Here is a 21,166-nt window from a genome sequence, read left to right on the forward strand (position 1 = left end):
AACGGACCAATCTGCGTGGCTGTGAAACGATGTTCTAGCCTAATGCATGTATACGGTCCGGGAGGCTAAGGCTGGTTTCATACTCATGGGAGGCCCTTCCATACGAATTTTACGTAGAGGTATGAAATCAGCATTAGACTGCGTATACTATTTTGTAAATATTTTATTTATTGAATAAAAAAATTACTAAATTGTGATAGAAAATAAGCGGTATTGCCCTAGCAACATTATATTTGTATCAATGTCAAAATTGATAATCAACTTCAAAAATGACATTGACATTTCAAGAAATAGAATTAGAAGAGGGTTCTTTGTTCAAAACTGTGCGATATTTTCTATAAATTATTAAAATTCTTAGAACTTAGATTAGCTATTAATGAGAAAATAATAACTAGTGAAACTACTATAAACAAATTTTAGTGATCTCAAATTATAGTTAAGTTGTGTGCAAAACGTATGATATAACAAAGTAGTTATTGCGTATTCACGTAGGATGAGTGATACGAAATCTTTCGTCAGCTTTTCTTGCCAACGATGTCTACAGCCTTTGAAGCTGGACGAGTCTTTGAACAACCTGGGTGAGCACACTATTGCTGATTTAACACTTCAAATACGTAGAAACAATGAGGCAGATCTGGATTTGCAGTCGTCAAGTTTAGAACATTACGTACCACCTTTTCGTATGTCAGAATCTGGAAACGGAGCTAATGGCTTCATGGTAATCTCTGATGGGTGGGAAACAACATCTTTGGGCCACCAGTTGCATGTAAAAGCTACTTTATTTGATTTATTATCAAACAACTCTGATGTAGACCATCCATTATGTGATGAGTGTACCGATACACTGCTAGAGTTGATGGACAACCAGTTACGGCTAACAGAAGCTGAGTGGAAGGACTACACTGATTATTTAAAAAAATTGGAAGACGATAAAGAAGATTTAAACTTAGATGGGCTTGAAAAAGAACTTGAAGATTGGAAACAAGAGCAAAACAGGCTTTTGCAAGAGTTGTCAGCGTTACAGAAGGAAGAGAAGGCTATGAAAGATGAGATTATAGTGCAAGAGAAGGAAAAGGAAAGATTGGAAGTGGAACAGGACATTTATTGGAAGGAATACACAAGATATCGTAAAGATTTGATGACAACAGAGGACCAAATGAAGTTCTATGAATGTCAACTGTCATATACGCAGGTGCAATTGGAGAAACTGAAGAAAACAAATATATTCAAAGCAACATTCCATATATCAGATTCAGGTCAATTTGGTATTATAAATAACTTTAGACTTGGTCGATTACCGACTGCTCCTGTGGATTGGTCAGAGATTAATGCAGCTTGGGGGCAGACTGTTCTACTGCTGTCTTCCTTGGCACGGAAAATCAATTTTCGTTTCCAACGCTACCGTCTAGTCCCATATGGTAATCATTCTTATATAGAGATATTAGAGGATCAGAAAGTTCTACCTCTGTATGGATCGTCAGGATTTCGTTTTCTGTGGGATACAAAGTTTGATGCTGCGATGGTGGCTTTCTTGGATTGCTTGCAACAGTTTAAGGAACAGGTTGAAAAAGGGAACACAGGATTTTGCTTGCCGTATCGAATAGACACAGATAAATGGAAAATTGAAGATACAGCATCCCCGCCTCATGCATATTCCATCAAGATACAATTTAATTCAGAGGAACAGTGGACTAAGGCACTAAAGTACATGCTCACTAACCTAAAATGGGCACTAACTTGGATCTCTTCCCAATTTAGCGAAGACAAGATAGAGGGTTGATGAGAACTAATTATTTCTGTGATATTGTAAATTTATTGTTGTTAGAACTACATTAGAATGTTATTTTTGTTCCTTTTTTGTAAATAGTGTAAAGTATACTCTAATATTATATAGTAAATATTATGTTAACAAGAATCATGTTATTATCTTAATTAATTCTTAATACAAATTACAATATGATTTGTAGATAATTAGAAATATGCCCAGTGAGATAATAAATGTTAGTTGAAGACTTGATTGTTTATTTATGTATTATCTTAGTAAATAGTAACTAATACAATATTTATGAGAAAATATGAGATGTTAGATTAGATTTAGTTTCATATTTTTGAGAACGCCATCTATTAAGAGAGTAAGATAACAGCATTGAGAAGCGCCATCTGTCGGAAATATTACTAACCAGCTAGTGACCAGAATGTTTTGTACAAGTAGTTCATAGGTTATCAGATAGATGGTGCTTTAGCTTAACATTTAATTGAGTTCTGATATTTTTTTTTATTTTCTGCAAACAAAATTTAGGAAGGTTGAAAGTTCGTCAGCCTAGGGTCTACTATAGGTAAGTACCTACTATCTACCGTAGCCAATTGTGGAGTTTGGACTGCGGTGGTTTTGGAAGGTAGTAGGTATGTGTCAAGGGTCGATCCAGACTAAGCTGTTCAAGTAAAAAGCGTGTTTTTTTTATAATTTTTCTTCGCCATGTACTTACCTTCTGTTTACAATCACCAGTCACTTAGTTACTCTTCGAAGGGTTTGGCGACTAGATTAATGATTCCTTATGATGGAGAAAATAAATCAAGTTTTATATTTCAACAGTTGAGGATCCTTGGAAACTTCTACTTTCCATTCCAAAGGCCACTTAGGTCAAAACTCCGTAACTGACTACAGTAGGTACCTTTTTTATTTTTATTCTTTACTATAAGCGGACGTCCGCGACTTCGTCCGCTCGAAAGTCGAAGTCGTACGTCTTTGCCTTTAATTAGAGTGGTAATTAGCCACAGCCGAAGCGTCCCACCAACCAGACCTGGATCAACCAGGAAAACCTCAATCGGCCCAGCCGGGTATAGTACCCAGGACCTCCGTCTTGTAAACCCATCGCGCATAACTCTGCATCACGGAGGCATTTATTTCTTTAGTTTTTGATAAAAGTTTTTAAAATATTTAAAAACATAAGACGCTATTTTTTTGAATAACGTTGAAAATTACTGATGCGAAGCTTAGTGTCGTATTGACTCGAGAATGTATTCGTTTTTGAATTTTGTATTTGGAGCGGCTACGACAGCGTCATGTTCCGTACGCTCCCTGCCTTTTATTGATTAATCTGTGCTTTTAAGCCTTCGAATTATTATGTCAAACATTACAAACAAAATTAAGTTTCATAAAAAACAGATTGCAGAAATCAGCACCCGGATTTCAATTCTTAGTCGACTACAAATAAAAAAAATTGAAGACAGAGTTTTAAGTACTTTAAAAAGTTAAAACAACGATCTAATTTTGCGTTTGTTTCGTCGGAACAGGAAATTCTGGAGCGAGACTGAACAACAAAGTAGTCTAATTTAAATGCATTGGGGATCGGGGCGCCTACAGTTTCACGCCAAAGTAGATGTTTTAAAATGGGTCAATACGAAGGTACCTTTATTTAAATACAAGCGGACGCTCTGCGGTTTCACCTGCCCCCTAGCCAACTGGCATGTCGATTCTATTTCTACGATCGCAAATGCTTAAAAAACTAGAAAAATCCCATACATCTTTCTACATTTCGAAGCGTTGCCGATTGTAGAAAGTTAATCGACGTGCCACTTGGTTAGGGATTTTTTTCTTTTTTTTATTCTTTACAAGTTAGCCCTTGACTACAATCTCACCTGATGGTAAGTGATAATGCAGAGGGCTAACTTGTTAGGAGGAGGATAAAAATCCACACCCCTTTCGGTTTCTACACGACATCGTACCGGAACGGTAAATCGCTTGGCGGTACGTCTTTATCGGTAGTGGTAACTAGCCACGTCCGAAGCCTCCCACCAGCCAAAATGTAAAAAATAGATACAATAAAGATGAATAATGATGAATAAAATAAAATACTCGCCGATAGTATATACTTATAGTCTTCTGTTCGTAAAAGAATTTGTTATACGAGTATCTACTCAATTTTGTGACAACCCCTGGCCAGACAATTAAAGATAAGTAGGTAGGTATAAACAGTAGAAATGTTTAGCGAAGCCTTGTCTTTAGAAGCATAGGCTGGCCTGTATTTTACCTTCTTCTATATCTTCTTCTATACCTATAATAAATCTGTAGAGAGGTCAATTCTGTAGGAACATGAAATATATTTCCAAAATAACTATCAGGGGGTGATTAGTAATCGATACTGATGGCAAAAATGCAATCAGTAAAGCTTTTGTCTGTCTGTCTGTATGTTCGTTACAGAAACAAAAACTACTCGACGTTTTTTAACGAAATTAGGTACAATTATTCTTCATACTCCTGGTCAGGTTATAGTATACTTTTCATCACGCTACGATCAATAGGAGCAAAGCAGTGAAGGAAAATGTTGGGAAAACGGGAGAAGTAACTCCATTTTTACAGCCTGGCTACCTATTAGGTATTTGATTACTATTTTATATTTTACTCGTACTTACTAGGCATATATATTTATATTTGTTCAAGAATTGCTGATTTAAATATATTAGATAAATCTCATGAAGAAAAGAATTTATATTTTTGTCTTTTGTATTTGTATACTTATGCAGTAAATCCCAGTATATTACCACATCTAGTAAAGCTAGCAGCCGTGAAGCGAGAACACGAATATTTCAGACGGAGTGGTTTTCGCACTAAATCACTCAGTGTTGTGAGTAGCTAGGTAGAGCGATGTTTTATTTTGGTTTTTGTGTGCTTATGTTTATAGTCAGGGATCCATAGAACATTTTATCTATACTAATATTATAAATAGGAAAACTTTGTTTGTTTATTTGTTTGATTGTAATGAATAGACTCAAAAACTACTGGACCGATTTTTAAAATTCTTTCACCATTCGAAAGCTACATTATCCACAAGTAACATAGGCTACATTTTATTTTGAAAAAAATAGGGTTCCGTAAGATATTTGGGTTTTTCGGATACAAGGTGTAAAAAATCAACCAGAAAAGTAGGGTAGGGGTTGGGGTAGGCTATGGGTAGGCTAGGGGAAGGGTAGGGGTAGGGTAGAGGTAGGGTAGGGGTAGGATAGGGGTACTTGAAAGTTTACATCGAGTTTCACGCGGACGAAGTCGCGGGCGTCGGCTAGTAAAATCTATAAAGGTAATTTTCGTGAGTAGTTTCATCTCGATGAGACGATCAACTTTTTTATTTACGAAAATTCTTGATTCTGGTAGCTAACTGAGTTACCAGGAAATAAACATTTCTGAGCGTCTGGAAAACAGCTGTTTTTTACTGTTACTTAATTAATAGTTATTTGACTTAACAGCCACAATGTCCTACAAATTGCGTGGTACATTATCTCGTTCTGACGCTCAGAAATTTTCATTTCCTGGTAACTCAGTTAGCTACCAGAATCGAGAATTTTCGTTAACAATAAAGTTAATCGTCTCATCGAGTTGAACTCACGAAAAATTAATTTTCCAAGTATACCGGACTATTATGGTTTTATTATTTTTTTTTGTATATTCTACGCTTTTATAAATTTTGGGTGCAGTATAATCCTTTAAGGAAGGTAGAAAAACTACCTAGTTGTAACTATTCTTACTAAAGTACGTAGGTATACTGCGTGAGATCTCAGGGAGACTTTTAACTCCCCTACGTATTTCTAATCATCATGCCTTAACTCTTGCAGAACTTAAGATTCTAACCTCAGTTTTCTCCGTAGTAAAGAGGACTTAATCACTACTACATAAAGTTCACTTGACGTTGAAGAAAATTGAGGCTTAAATCTTAATCCATTTTTATAAATATGGCCGTACAAATAGTGCATTTTTCCATCACAGGTTCGTAATGGGGCTTTAGGGTAGGCAGGGCATTTCTGCTTCTATGAAGTGAACGTCGCTGGAGTACTCAGCAAATACATAATAATCAAAAGTAGGTACGTCCATACAATGCGCTCGAAACAATGATATTTTATACTAAAGACAGGGCAATAGCGCATCAAAACTGGGGCCGACAAATGTGTATAATTGTCTTAATTTTATCATTTAGTCGTATATTAAACAACTAGCTGACGCCACGCGGGTTCACACAGAATACGGAGATAATATATAGCCTATAGCCTTCCTCGTTAAATGGGCTATATACCTAACACTTTTCAAATCGGACCAGTAGTTCCTGAGATTAGCGCGTTCAATCTAACAAACAAACAAACTCTTCAGCTTTATAATATTAGTATAGATGTATAGATGAAAGTTATTTAAACATATAATACCTAAATATTGTCTACAATGTCGAGGTTTGTGTCGAAGTGTTGAAAGTATATATATGCTTATATATAAGTAATGTAAGTAAATACAAAATTTTACAAGTGTGCGCTCAGTGGAGTCGCTAAATTCGGATCACATTTTGCAGTGATTTTGTAGGCACGTAACACATCTTATAAAATAATCATTGGCTCGAAACAACCCTCCATCGGCGTTCGATTAAAGAATACAGATTTCTATTCGATTGTCTATGGTTACGCGGCAAAAACCGTGCAAAGCAATTTACTCTATGAATCCATGTACATAATCCGCCTAATCCGCCATTATCCGCGATGACAAATACAAATAAGCAGCCACAATAAATCACATCTTGTGTGCGATTGTGTGATCGTTTATCACACTGCGAACGCGTTGTGAAAAGATATTTCGCCATAAATAATATTGCTTTTTGACAGTGTTTTTAATGGAAGAAAAAATACACTCGTCCATTATTGTCCAGACCACAGATTAAGAATATAATAGGAAGATATTCTTAATCTGTGGTCTCGCACGGAACACGACGGTGTCGTAGCCATTCCAAATACAAAATACAAAAACGAATACATTCTCGAGTCAGTTCGACACAAACCGTCGCATCAGTAATTTTAATATTATTCAAGAAAAATGGCGTCTTATGTTTTTAAATATTTTACAAATTGTTCACAAAAAAGAAAGAAGATGGAGTATTATTTTATTAATAAATATTGATTATTATTATATTAATTTACGTAATTGTTGTTACATTTTGAAATACAAACTATGAAAAAATACTCTAAAAGCGGATTTCAAGGAGACGGGTGACATTTGTTTTTTTTTATGGGTTTCACAATATATCATTGGGTTTCACTGGCTTCACCACGCTGCTTGTAAAGACTCATTCTGGATCATTGTTTATTCTGTGGTTCAGAAAAATTGAACGAGGAGACTTCTTTTGTAACCTTCTTTGACGGTCTCTGTGGCGCAGTGGTGTGCGCGGTGGATTTTCAAGACGGAGGTCCTAGGTTTTCTCAATTGGTCCAGGTCTGGCTGGTGGAAGGCTTCGGCCGTGGCTAGCTGCCATCTTACCGGCAAAGACGTACCGCCAAGCGATTTAGCGTCCCGGTACGATATCGTGTAGAAACTGAAAGGGATGTGGATTTTCATCCTCCTCCTAACAAGTTAGCCCGCTTCCATCTTAGATTGCATCATCACTTACCATCAGGTGAGATTTCTACAATCTCACCTGATGGTAAGTGATGATGCTGATGATGATGATGATAAGGGTAAATAATAAAAAAACACTCGCCAATTTTGTGTAACACCTATTCGTATTTACGATCATAGGTACCCACTAGTCGGTTAAAAACTGTCGCCGCGCGGTTTCTACCGCGTGGTTCCCGTTCCCGTAGAAATACGGGGATAATATATAGCCTATAGCCTTCCTCGATAAATAGGCCATCTAACGCTAAAAGAATTTTTAAAATCGGACCAGTTATTCCTGAGATTAGCGCGTTCAAACAAACAAACTCTTCAGCTTTATATTAAGTATAGATATACGACAAACAATACAATACACACATCACTATGTGTGTATTGTTTAAGTATATTTATTTAACAGCAAACACACAAGAGCCGTGATAGCCCAGTGGATATGACATCTGCCTCCGATTCCGGAAGGTGTGGGTTCGAATCTGGTCCGGGGCATGCACCTCCAACTTTTCAGTTGTATGCATTTTAAGAAATTAAATATCACGTGTCTCAATCTGTGAAGGAAAACACCGTGAGGAAACCTGCATACCAGAGAATTATCTTAATTCTCTGCGTGTGTGAAGTCTGCCAATCCGCATTGGGCCAGCGTGGTGACTATTGGCCTTACCCCTCTCATTCTGAAAGGTGACTCGAGCTCAGCAGTGAGCCGAATATGGGTTGATGACGACGAAACACACAATTAGAAAAAAAATATTGGTAATTTTAATTTTGCAGAAAAATGGCTTTACTCGTATCTTTTAATTAACAATTAGATGCAATTTGATCCACAAGCTTATCTTACTTACATTAGTTTTGGCTTGACCATGTTAAAATCTATACTCATCTTGAGTTTTGTGTTTCATGTTTTTGGACAAATGTACCCACCAATGCTCGACAAGATGGGACCCGACTATGGGGGTCCCAATCCTATGGAGGTAAGATTTAGTTGAATATAGTCATCGCTATCACTTGTCTTGGTTTATGGTTGAGGTCCTGGGTTAGAATACTCTGTCAGGCTAATAAATACTGAGTTTTTCTTGTAAATTTTCAGTAAAAAAAATTTCTCGCGATTTTTTACAGAAATAATAATAATTTGTTAGTCCTACTACGAGTATTTGCCAAGCGACGATACCGTGTAGAAACCGAAAGGGGTGAGGATTTTCATCCTCCTCCTAACAAGTTAGCCCGCTTCCATCTTAGACTGCATCATCAGGTGAGATTGTAGTCAAGGGTTAACTTGTAAAGAATAAAAAAAAAACCTTATAGATATTTTTTTACAGGATGGAAAATACGATCCCATGCAGAGTCTAAAAGCATATGAAAAAAAATTCAATGATCGGGTATGTTAAATTAAAAATATATGAAGCGAATCTGAAGTGGCAATGGGCGGGGCGCATAGCTCGAAGAGCCTATAGCCTTCGGACGTTGGGTTCTGGAATGGCGACCTCGTACTAGAAAGGGCAGTGTTGGTCGACCCCCCACGGGGTGGACTTATATCAAGATTCGCTGGATACAGGCGGCTCAGGATCTTGATGATTGGGTCTTCCTACAAAAGGTCTATGTCCTGCAGTGGACGTCCATCGGCTGATATGATGATGATGATGATGATGATGTATATAATACAGGTATTCTATACATTGCCTATTCAATGTATAGAACACAACAGACAAGACTTATTCATTATTATTATATTTTTTTTAATATATCAAATCAGATCTGGGATCTTACTATACAGAATGCTGAAGAGTATTTCCCATAACTTCAAGGTGTTGACGAGTTCACTTAAAGAACTGCATAACCTAATATTTTTTTAACTAAAAAATAAAAACTTTTTATGTTTTCATACAAAGTAATTCAAATAATTCCGACAACCAATGTAACTCACGCCTTTATCTGTCCTTGCATTTTAAAATTTTAAAGTTTGGCTACGTCATAATTATAAGGATGCGTATAAGAGACACGTTTTAGATCTATTTACAAAAAAAATATTATTTACTCTGAAAATATTAATTTTTGAACACCTGTTCTTTGAACATATTGAATTAATTTTCGGTAAAAAATATAACCTCAGAGTATACAAAATATTCCCCAACATCCTGTATAGTAAGATTCCAGAACGATCTGATTTCATTTATTAAAAAAAGAATTAAAACTTAGATTTTCAGTGGCATTTTGTGCTTTGAACATTATTCTGAAGCAGTATCAAAAGTGTCAGATACTTTCATAGACTTTTAGGTAGATATTTGAAGTAAGTTGTTCGTTCTACGTAGGCTTGTCCTAAGGCGAGGCATTAGTTACGCTTCTGATTAGTGTGAATTGCAAGAAGTAGTTTCGTACAAATAATACAACAAGCTCGATTTGATTTATTTATTTATTTACTTAGCATCCATGCACTTACAGAGCTTAGCATGCATGTCACATGGGGCCCTGTCAGGGCATTGCTAATAATAATAGTATTGCATTCTAATAATAGGAGATAAGATATATTAAGTACATTTCATTGGACAAAATAAAAATAAAAATAAAATTAAAGTAGAAACCTGAGCGGAACATTTATAAAATTAAATTAGATTGTTCGAAGTTTTAAATAATATAAATGTCAGGTACTCATATAGTAATGTCATAATAATTTATCTACTATATAAAAATAAGTCGGGTTTTTCTTCCTGACGCTATAACTCCAGAACGCACGAACTGATTTCCACGGTTTTGCATTCGTTGGAATGGTCTCGGGCTCCGTGAGGTTTATAGCAAAGAAAATTAAGGAAAAATTTCAACGTAGGGTAGGGGTAGGGTAGAGGTAGTTGAAAGTTTACATCGAGTTTCACGCGGACGAAGTCGCGGGCGTCCGCTAGTTAATTTATAATTTTATTTGATTCGGTGCCAATCCCTTTCCGATTTGACATGTGTGCTATAAAATATAAGAAATTAAATATCACATGTCTCAAACGCTGAAGAAAAAACCTGCATACCTTTTCTTAATTCTTTACGTGTGTGAAGACTGCCAATTCGCATTGAGCCAGCGTGGTGGACTAAAGCTTAACCACTTTCATTCTAAGAGGATGTTATGGGTTAAGTTAATAAATAACAGAAGCTAGTCCAATTTACAATGAGTTTATTTTACAACTACAACTATACAGATACGACTACTTCAATAATACTACTGCTAACTACTTTACTAAAACTAACTACTTGACTACTTAAAACTATGGTTGGACGCCAGGAGAGTTTTGTGGGGTTGTTGTTAATGTTCACAGGCACCCTGCCAGGCCTAATAGTGTTAGCTCATTAGAGCAGACCCTCAGGGATCCGTTTGGAGGTTACCTCGTACCGAGAAGGCGTTGCAGTAGGCTACCGACAATAGAACAAAGCATGAATGACAAAATAATCTCGAACCTATCGTAGATCTTGCGCATGACTTAACCTACTACTCACCCCGCTAAGCACGATGACAAAACACACCAAATTTTTTTTTTAATTAATGTATGAAGCTATCATGGTCCCTATTACTCTGTTAAATCGTTCCGTGGGATTGCTTTGAGGATGATAGTTAGGAGTGTACAAAATTTGACTACCATATTTTTGAGCGAGGTCCTTAAATAACAGCGAACCGAATTGTTTTCCATTATCACAGATGATGGCTTTGATTTTGCCAAATAACAAAAACTGATTCTCTAAAATTTCACAAATTTTATCAGCCTTGCCCGTTCTTAGTGGAAATAGCAATGTAAATTTACTAAATAAACATGTTATGACTAAAAGCATCGTGTTGCACGAGACTCGTGCTTAACAGTGAGGCGAATATGGGTTGTTATAATAATATGATGATGTGTGCTATGACCTTAAGGTACCAAGATGTTACATTTCAAACGGAATGAGTTCCCAGTAAGACGTAACATTCCATTATACTCATTTGAAATATTTATAACATGCAAAAACGCGAACGACGTTCTTTTAAAAGCTATTTACTCGGGATTACTTGCGTACGTTGGTTTTCCTTATTAAATAAGAGTTTCCTTTTAAAAATGTTTTTGGCAAGAAGCTCCCTTTTCACATCTTGTTAACTGGTATCTAAAAAGAGCAGTTTTTGTTTCTAAAAAGTGGCTTTTCCTCTAATTTGGCACACAACTCTAAAACAATTATAATTTTATATTATAGATAGGTTACGTCCCTACAAAATTACCGCAAAAAGTGATCCGAGTTTAGCCACACCACACATGCACAACTTTGTCTTTAATTCCATTATATGTTTATATCTATATATAGTTTTTACACTTTCTGAACACACAACTCGACATTGTGGACGATATTTAGGTATTATTTGTTTAAATAACGTTCGTTGTTTAATAAGCGACTAAATGAAATTAGGTAAATTTTCCACATTTGTCCGCCTCAGTTTTGTTGCATAACTAATTAAAATTACCTATTTTTTACACGTTAACCCTTGACTACAATCTCAACTGATGGTAAGTGATGATGCAATCTAAGATAGAAGCGGTCTAACTTGTTCGAAGCAGGATGAAAATCCACACCCCTTTCGGTTTCTACACGACATCGTACCGGAATACTAAATCGCATGGCTGTACGTCTTTGCCTACAATATACCTATGTAATTAAGTGTGTTTTAGTACTAGCCATTGATCTCTTAGTGCCTAGCATAACAATAACTATTATTCTTATTTTATGATTTTTTCAGACCCCTTTCGGTTTCTACACACTAAATCGCATGGCTGTACGTCTTTGCCTACAATATACCTATGTAATTAAGTGTGTTTTAGTACTAGCCATTGACCTCTTAGTGAATAGCATATCAAATATTATTCTTATTTTTTGATTTTTTTTCAGTATGGTGATGTTGAACCATTTAATAGAGGACTCCCTGCAGTAAGTAGTAATATTATTTCGTAATTTTAATGATATAGAAAAGGGTTGTTTTTAAGATTTTCCCGACAGTTATTCTAATTTTTCTGATCTTTTAAACCATCCCCATACCTCCACGAAAATTTCAAGACCAAGATAAGACGTTCAGCCGTTCTCGAGTTTTAGCGAGACTAACGAACAGCGATTTATTTTTATAGATATTATATAGATTTTTTTTTATTTTTTTACAGCAATTTGGTGGTGGAACTTATCCTAGAAGACCGCATTCAGTAAGTAGAAATATTATTTTCAATTCCTAATAAAAAAGTCATCAACATACCAGCCGATGGACGTCCACTGCAGGACATAGGCCTTTGTGAGGATTCCAAACATCACAATACTGAGCCACCTGCATCCAGCGAATCCCTGCGACTGGCTTATTGTCGTCAGTCTTCCTGGGGGGTCCACCAACACTGCGCTTTCTAATTTTGGGACCCAAACGTCCATCGGCTTTTCGACTTATGTGCCCATTAACCCTTTCAGCTTCGCGATTCGTAGATCTATGTCCGTGATTTTGTTCTCATTTGAGATTCGGTCTCGATACTTCTAGCTTAACTCGTTTCATCGCCCGTTGCGTGGCTCTGAGCCTTCCTAAGAGGCCCATAGTTTCTCATGTGATTAAAGTTTTCAGTATACTAAGTCACAATCAAGCTCTATCTGTTTTTTGTTCGGGCTAATCTCTGCAACGGCTGGACTGATTTGATTAACACGGGACTTTCGCTGATAAATCTATCAAACCTCTATTTATCAGCGGGATTGAAGAACTGAACTGAACTAAATTTTACATGGTTTAATAATTTTGACAGTATATATTATGACTATTATTCTATTTTATCTGTCACAGTAGTTTTGAGTTAGATTTGTCATAATCATTGAATCTTAAAATGTTAAATTGTATAAGCTATTACATATGTTTTCTTTTTTATCTGTTTGCTTTTAAATTAGGATTATAAATAGTCTATTTAAATTTTTCATACACCAAATTATTATGGTAGAGAGTATCAGGGTCTTATTATATTTAAGTAATCTTTGTAAACCTGCTTTCTGATGAATAAATAAATTATTATTATTATTATTATTATTATGAATTTCATGCTAACAAAGTTGCGGGCGTTCGCTAGTCGTTTAATATTTCTCGTATTACAAAAGTATTATTTTTACAGCAGTTTATTGGTAGAAGTCATACCACAAGACTCGATATGCCTTCAGTAAGTATTAAAAACTAATAATATTTTCAATCACACTTCACACTAATATTATAAAGACGAAAGTTTGTATGTAAGTGTGAAAGCGTGCAAGTATGTTTGTCCCTCTTTTACGCTGCGGCTACTGAAGCGATTTGGCTGAAATTTGGAGTGGAAATAGATTTTAGTCTGGATTAACATATAGGCTAATTTCTATCCCGGAAAAACAATCACACTAAATTTAATAAAGGCGAAAGTTTATGTGTAAGTGTGCATATGTTTGTTCCTCCTTTACGCTGCGGCTTGCAAACCGATTTGGCTGAAATTTGGAATGGAAATAGACTTTACTCTGGATTAACACATAGGCAACTTATCTCGAAAGAAAAATCCACGGTTCTTGCGGGATTTGTGAAAAACTGAATTTCACGCGGACGAAGTCGTGGGCGTCTGCTATAATAGACAAATAGGACAAGGTTGATGGGGTATAATTTGTATAAGCGCTGTGATAGCCTAGTGGATATCACCTCTGCCTCCGATTCCGGAGGGTGTGGGTTCGAATCCGGTCCGGGGACATGCATCTCCAACTTTTCAGTTGTGTGAATTTTAAGAAATTAAATATCACGTGTCTCAATCGGTGAAGGAAAACATCGTGAGGAAACCTGCATACCAGAGAATTATCTTAATTCTCTACGTGTGTGAAGTCTGCCAATCAACATTGGGCCAGCGTGGAGTATTGGCCTTACCCCTCTCATTCTGAGAGGAGACTCGAGCTCAGCAGTCAGCCGAAAATAGGTTGATGACGAAATAGAAGGATTTGTTTAACAGCAATTTAGTGGTAGAAGTCATACCAGAAGACCCGAGATACCTTCAGTAAGTAGTACTATTTCTTTATTAATTTAAGTTTTAACTGTTTTATCCAATTTGCATTTCGAAAAAAAAGAGACTCGTGCAGTACATATTATAGGACTCAAAGGTGATTATAAAAATATGAAAACTAATGTCAAACAAAGGTTATGATTCACAACACTTGTCAGGACAACTTGATTAACAAATCAAACTGTAACCAAAATAAGACCCTAGAATGGCAGAGAATGACCTTGAGTGGAGTCACGTACTTGTGAACGATGTGTGTAGGGTTCAAGGTACCTTTGACTGTTAACATACACTCCCCTTTTCCACTCAAGTCACTCTCCCCGACTATCCCAAGTAACCCATAATGAATTACACAACAAGAGATGTGGACGGCTCGAACGCCACGAGCACACTGAAGCCGACACTAGATCGAGCGACGTCATATCTGTCACAGACTACTATTTACAACACTAAACGGCGATAACATACAGTGAGCCGAATATGGACTTGGGTTAATGATGAAGAATATATCTATTTTTTCAGAAAGGAAATTAATTTATGAAATAATAAGTAGGTAGAACTCGACAAGAATGTAATAAATAACATACTGGGCTTTTAAGAAAACTCGTTTATAAGAAGCTTATTGTAGCTTCATATGACTTGTTTTATATTCTGTGGGTTATCATTTTTTTACATACATTATGATCAGTTTATGAATTTTTTATTTGCTTAGGAATCAACTACACAAAGTTGGCTGGAAAAGAAAGCTTTGTACGATGAATTTGATGAAGTTGTGAGTATTTATGTATATTCCTTTTGAATAAAAGTTACGATCATTGCATACGTTTTATTATAGACGGTAACATTTTTTCAAGTCATTAAGTATGTGGCATGTGGATATGTCAAACTAGAAGACTTGCTTCATCGCCCCTTCATCGACTTCAATAAAAAAAAAAAGCTTCATCAGCGAATTGTTCGCATGAAAATTTATTTTTTTAACCGACTTCAAAAAAAGGAGCAGGTTCTCAATTCGACGCATTTTTTCATGTTTGTTATCGCATAACTTCGTAATTTCTTAACCAATTTTTTTTTTAGAAAAGAGGAGGTATAGCTACTGCCAGATTTGTTCCATTTAATTTACCGTACTTCCGTACTGTGGCGCTTGACAGTACCACAGTACGGGCAATTTCGTTATTTTAATTTTAACACAAAATTACTGAACCAATTTTCATGAAAATTAAATGCTAGGATACACTAAAAACAGAAAAATAACATGTAATTTTTCTCATTTTAGTTTATTTTTATGATTTTGAAGTCGGTTAATTTTTTTTGTTACAATGTTTTTTTTTTATCATTCCGTTTCCATTATTGCCTTTCTAATGAATTTGGTTTGTGGCACATCGGTATGCTTTCAAAGTCTATAACGGACCTTTTTTGACTGTTTATACATACATAATCTATATGTATAGCGAGTGAACAAGCGATCCTACTGGTCTATTCACTACATTGGTCTTTATTATCAACGTCTCAGAATACAGAAAACCACCAGAAGGAATGATAGCGCAAAGAAGTGAAGCCATTTACACTACACATTTTACGATTACTCACTCTGTGTTTGTCGTGTTGTTTGACGTGCTATACAGGTGACAAATTTAATTAAATTAAGCCGTCTTGTGCTATTTCTTCGTGTAAAAATGCCGTTGGTAGAAAAAAGAAACTGAATAGGATCACATTTCACGTGTAAGTAGCACAAATAAATATTCTTATGTTAAAATAATGAATAATTTTTACGTGAATTTAGTTGTCATAGAAACCGATGACTTCATTTTGTAAGTGTTGCCAATGTAATTGTTTTGATTTTCCCTACTTTTAATTTCAATTCAAGGATTTATTATTTATGTAAAATATTAATCAACTAAATAGGTAGGCATAGGTTCCGGCAATTAAGTTGAAATAAAATTGTGGTAATCAGCGCAGATAAAGAAAGTGTAAAATAATCTTAAAGCTTTAAAATTTTACAAATAACAATGGCGTGCTATATTATAATAAGTTCGTTAATTTTTGTCTGTTTGTGTGTTTGTTTGCACATTTGTTTGTTTTCGTGTGCTTGTTTGGTCTTTTGTTTGTTTGTGTACCTACTTGTTTGCTTGTTTGTTTGAGCAAGAGGATTAAATAAAATATTTTTATCTTCAAAACACATTCTTAAAAGATATTAAACCAATTCAATGGCCTTATTTAAACTTGAATTTTAAGAGACATAAAAATTAGAGAAATAAGACGAGATAATAATAACTGTGCACACGATTGAAATACATATATATAATAATAATATAATATAATTATATGGAATATATAAAATTATTATTGTAAATATGTATTTCTTTAGTTCGTTAGTTGATAAGTTTTATAATAACCGTCTTATTATATCTATTATTTATTTGTCCTTGTCTTAAATTTTTTAGAGTTCATTTTCTTGCTGACTCTTAGCAATGACTAGAAAACCGGTCCCACTGTTTTTATTATTTACCATACAAGTTAACATTTAATGTGATGAACTGTACACTTATTGTTTTCCTTTTAACATTATAAATTTTTACCACAAAATAGGGAAAAATTTAACAGCCTCATGTACTAGCAACATTACGCGGGTGAGAATTGCGACGAGTGCAGGCTGTTGTGTACAATTTTTGGACACACTGCGCACTATAGAATGACATCTAAACGTGGCTTCTGGTGGTTTTCTGTATTCTGAGATCAACGTATTAAAATAAACAAATCAATTGACAAAACGTCATCTATACATACTGTATGGTATCCACCAGTAAGCACCGGATTTTACTTAAATAGATTCTATGTAACACATATTTTGTTACATTGAATCTTAATTTCGTATATGCAGCATTCGTCAAAGATAGTGAATTAGCCTGCTGAGCTGCCTGCAACCAGCGACTCCTTGTAATGCGTTAGATGCGTCCTGCGCTTTCCTGTGCGGAGTCGCCATTCTAACAACTTGGGACCTCAAAATCAAGTATTATAAAGATTAACAAACAGCAATTCATTTTATAAATAAAAGATGATAAGAATATTATGAACATACTAATAGATTTGATGTTTCTTTAGGAAGACAGAATCTCAAAGGCTGGCCAAGTAAGCTATGGAATGTTTACATACTCGTGTACATTAAAAAGTGCCTCATTTGACTAATCTAACCTTAGTATGATACTGCGAAAGTGTTTCATATTCCTTATAAAAAGACTAACCTTGGTATATAGGCCCCCATTAGACGAATATGTGCCAAGTATAATGAAATTTCTAGAACTATACCGGGTATCGACATCTTCCACAACTCCTTCTACGTATTTAAAAATAAGCTGCACACTTTAACTAAATTGTTTTTATTATTTGTAAGATTTAGTTTAATGCTTTTTCTTTTCTTTTTGTTATGTATAATTTACCTTTTTTTTTTTTTTATTCTTTACAAGTTAGCCCTTGACTACAATCTCACCTGATGGTAAGTGATGATGCAGTCTAAGATGGAAGCGGGCTAACTTGTTAGGAGGAGGATGAAAATCCACACCCTTTTCGGTTTCTACACGGCATCGTACCGGAACGCTAAATCGCTTGGCGATACGTTTTTGCCGGTAGGGTGGTAACTAGCCACGGCCGAAGCCTCCCACCAGCCAGACCTAGACAAACTAAGAAAATCTCAGTCTGCCCAGCTGGGGATCGAACCCAGGACCTCCGTCTTGTAAATCCACCGCGCATACCACTGCGCCACGGAGGCCGTCACCTACCACCATTTACCTAGTATTTTAATTTAATAACTGTATTTAACTAATTTTGTTTTCCGTTTTATGATATTGTTTCAAAATTGTACACTATTTAAATTATTTTAAATTAACTTTGACATTTAATCTTTCTTATAAATCTGACATATAATTGGTTAAGTGTTGACATAACATATAAATGTTATGTCCGCCTTTTGTTTATATGCATATCAGAATTATTTCATGTAACATGTTTTATTTGGTTTTTTAATGTTTAATATGTGTGTTGTTGGCGTGCTTTTTATAAATAAATAAATTAGTGTAACAACCTAGGCTGAAAATAGAATACAAACTATTTTAGAATTCAAACTATCGTGAGTGTTCTTCATATTAATTAATTATGAAACACGGCTAAAACTCACGTGATATTAGGTCGGAGTATGCCCGACTAGTTTCAAACCCATACGGGGCCCTTAGTCATGAGCTGGTTCTTGCATCGCGGCACGATCCAAACTTACTATCACGTGAGTTTTAGCCGTGTTTCATAATCAATTAATAAGAATACAAACTATGCCAATAAAGTAATTTTGATTTGTTCCAGTGGGAAGAGTTTAAAGAGTTCGCAACAAAGCTCAAGGTTTGTTGTTGGTTTTAATTAAGTTGAATTTTGAAGTTACTTTTAAAACAACACTTATATTTGTTACAGGAAGAAAAAAACAACAACCCAAAACAAGATGTTAGTACTTTTTATAACTTAAAATTCTAACTTCAAAGTCTGATGCTTCTAGAAATGAAAAAACAGTTTATTCTATCCAGTCAGTATGTATGATGTATCCATTATCTACCCAGTACTGACTTGATTGATAATGGATACATCCAGTCATTACTGGATAGATACTTTCCCATATGCGGCAGTTTATAATTGTTCACTTGAACAATTTTAAACTGCCGGAAAAAATAGTCACTTTCTATATCTAGGCAAGCGCGCTTCCTCTTAAATCTCATGATTGCTTTCTAATAAACATGGTCAAAAAACATTTAGAAGAGAGGTAATTAAAAAAAAAAAACAGTCTTTAAACCATGGTCTGAACATTTATTAAATAAATATAAAATTCTTTGCAGCCTCTGAATTATTTGCGTAAAATTTTGGTAATTATGATTTATTTTTAAAGAAATGTTACCACTAGAATCAAGAAAATGGATAACCAATTACTTACTTAAATTTTTAGGAGTGGTCAAGAAATTTAGATAAAGTAAGTTGTTTACCAAGATGAGTATGCACTAAGTACGATTTTAAAATAAATATATTTTTTTAATTTTTGTTTTGTCTGTGAGTGTGTAGTCTTTCAAGCCGAAATTAGTAACCTGATTTTTCTTGAATCTGAAATCTGTGAAATTTGGGACGATGTAGCGGGCAGGTATCTAATAAAAATTTGCAGGGTATTGATATATGATGAGTTTTTCTTTTTACAGCCAAAAAAGCCACGTTTTCCACACCATGTTGTAGTAAGTTTAATTTACTATTAGTATTGGAGATGTTGGTCATATTTTGGTATTTATTATTTCAACCTGTGTCGAAAATAACCTAGCCGAATATAATTGTAATATCTACCATAGTTATCTGGAAAGGTATCATCATCATCACCATTTCCATCATCATCATTATCATCATCATCACAGTCATCATTATCATCAGCCCGTTTTAGTGGTCCAATTCAGAGGCACTAACATACGAGCAAACGTATTTCGCGTAGAGAAATAGCAACCAATGTCAAGCAATAGCAGCGCAATCTCTTTCGTTGCGTTGGGACGTTTTCTTTCTTTCTTCTTTCTTTCTTTCTTTCAGATACATTTTTATCGTAGTTATTTAAGTCAGACGTCTCTTCTGATGATTGAAATGTAATTTTCAGAAACCCAAGCCAATGTTGCCATTAAAACCTAGTCTTGGAGTGAGTATTTTTTAAAGAATTTCAATACATATTAATAAAATTGAAGATGATTACTTGTGTGATGATTAACCGTGTTTACTTAACTGCATATAGTTATTTATTTACGCGATACCAAAACACTGACAAGTTTTTATATTTGTCTGTCTGTTTTATTTATCTTGGGAATCGGGTTAACGGATTTTATTGGAACTTTCTGTGGAAGAAAGAGGAAGTTATAAAGAAAGAAGCGTAAAGGATACTTCTTATTCCGGAAAATCTATGGTGCTTGCGGGAATTGTGAAAAACTGAATAGTGTCCGGTACTTTTGACTGAATTATTACTTATAATATATTTTCACTTTAATTAATTAATTTTTCTTATTAGATGGATGCTTATTGGCCTAGCTATGACAATTTTAAGGTAAGGATTGATATTGTGAATGTAAAGAAAAAACATTTTTGACGGCCTCCGTGGCGTAGTGATATGCGCGGTGATTTACAAGACTTGAGGTCTTGGTTCGATGCCCGGCTGGGCCGATCGAGATTTTCTTAATTGGTGTAGGTTTGGCTGGTGAGAGGCTTCGGCCGTGGCTAGTTACCATCCGACTTAGTGATTTAGCGTTTCAGTACGATGTCGTGTAGAAAATAAAAGGGGTGTGGATTTGCATCTAACTCCTAACAAGTTAGCACAGTTCTATCTTAGATTGCACTATCACTTACCATCAGGTGAGATTGTACCTAGTCAAGCGCTAACTACCGACTCGTAAATCTATGATTAAAACTTTTAAAGTTTTATTTCTAAATCCTACTAATATTATACGTGAAATTTTGTATGGGTGTCAGTTTCGACTTCGACGCCGCAACTACTGAACCGATTTGGCTGAAATTTGAAACGAAGATATATATAATACTCTAAAAACCCATGGTTCCCGTGGGTTGTGTGAAAATCTGAATTCCACGCAGACGAATTCGCGGGCGTCCTCTAGTGTAATTTTTTACTGATTATTCTCGTTAGTTTGTGTAAAGTAGACAATTAATATTTTTTTTTAATTTTCAGACTGATTATAGC

The 21,166-nt window shown here is 35.2% G+C and overlaps 2 protein-coding genes across 2 annotated transcripts in view; one reads left to right on the forward strand and one right to left on the reverse strand.

Annotated features, from left to right (window-relative positions):
* The window catches only part of LOC112058104 (uncharacterized), a 120,930-nt gene that overhangs the window by 81,283 nt on the left and 18,481 nt on the right, over window positions 1-21,166 (reverse strand). The gene's annotated exons all lie outside the window — the stretch shown is intronic.
* LOC112058119 (beclin-1-like protein) lies at window positions 279-2,012 on the forward strand. Its single transcript, XM_024098811.2, has one exon. The coding sequence runs from the start codon at window positions 494-496 to the stop codon at window positions 1,778-1,780; it is 1,287 nt and encodes a 428-aa protein (XP_023954579.1). The 5' UTR covers window positions 279-493; the 3' UTR covers window positions 1,781-2,012.

This window comes from Bicyclus anynana, chromosome 18 (genome assembly GCF_947172395.1).
Source record: "Bicyclus anynana chromosome 18, ilBicAnyn1.1, whole genome shotgun sequence".
Classification (NCBI taxonomy): domain Eukaryota; kingdom Metazoa; phylum Arthropoda; class Insecta; order Lepidoptera; family Nymphalidae; genus Bicyclus; species Bicyclus anynana.

Excerpts from the sequence above, each read along its gene's own strand:
- LOC112058119 (XM_024098811.2), top strand. The coding sequence starts at position 494 with ATGAGTGATACGAAATCTTTCGTCAGCTTTTCTTGCCAACGATGTCTA.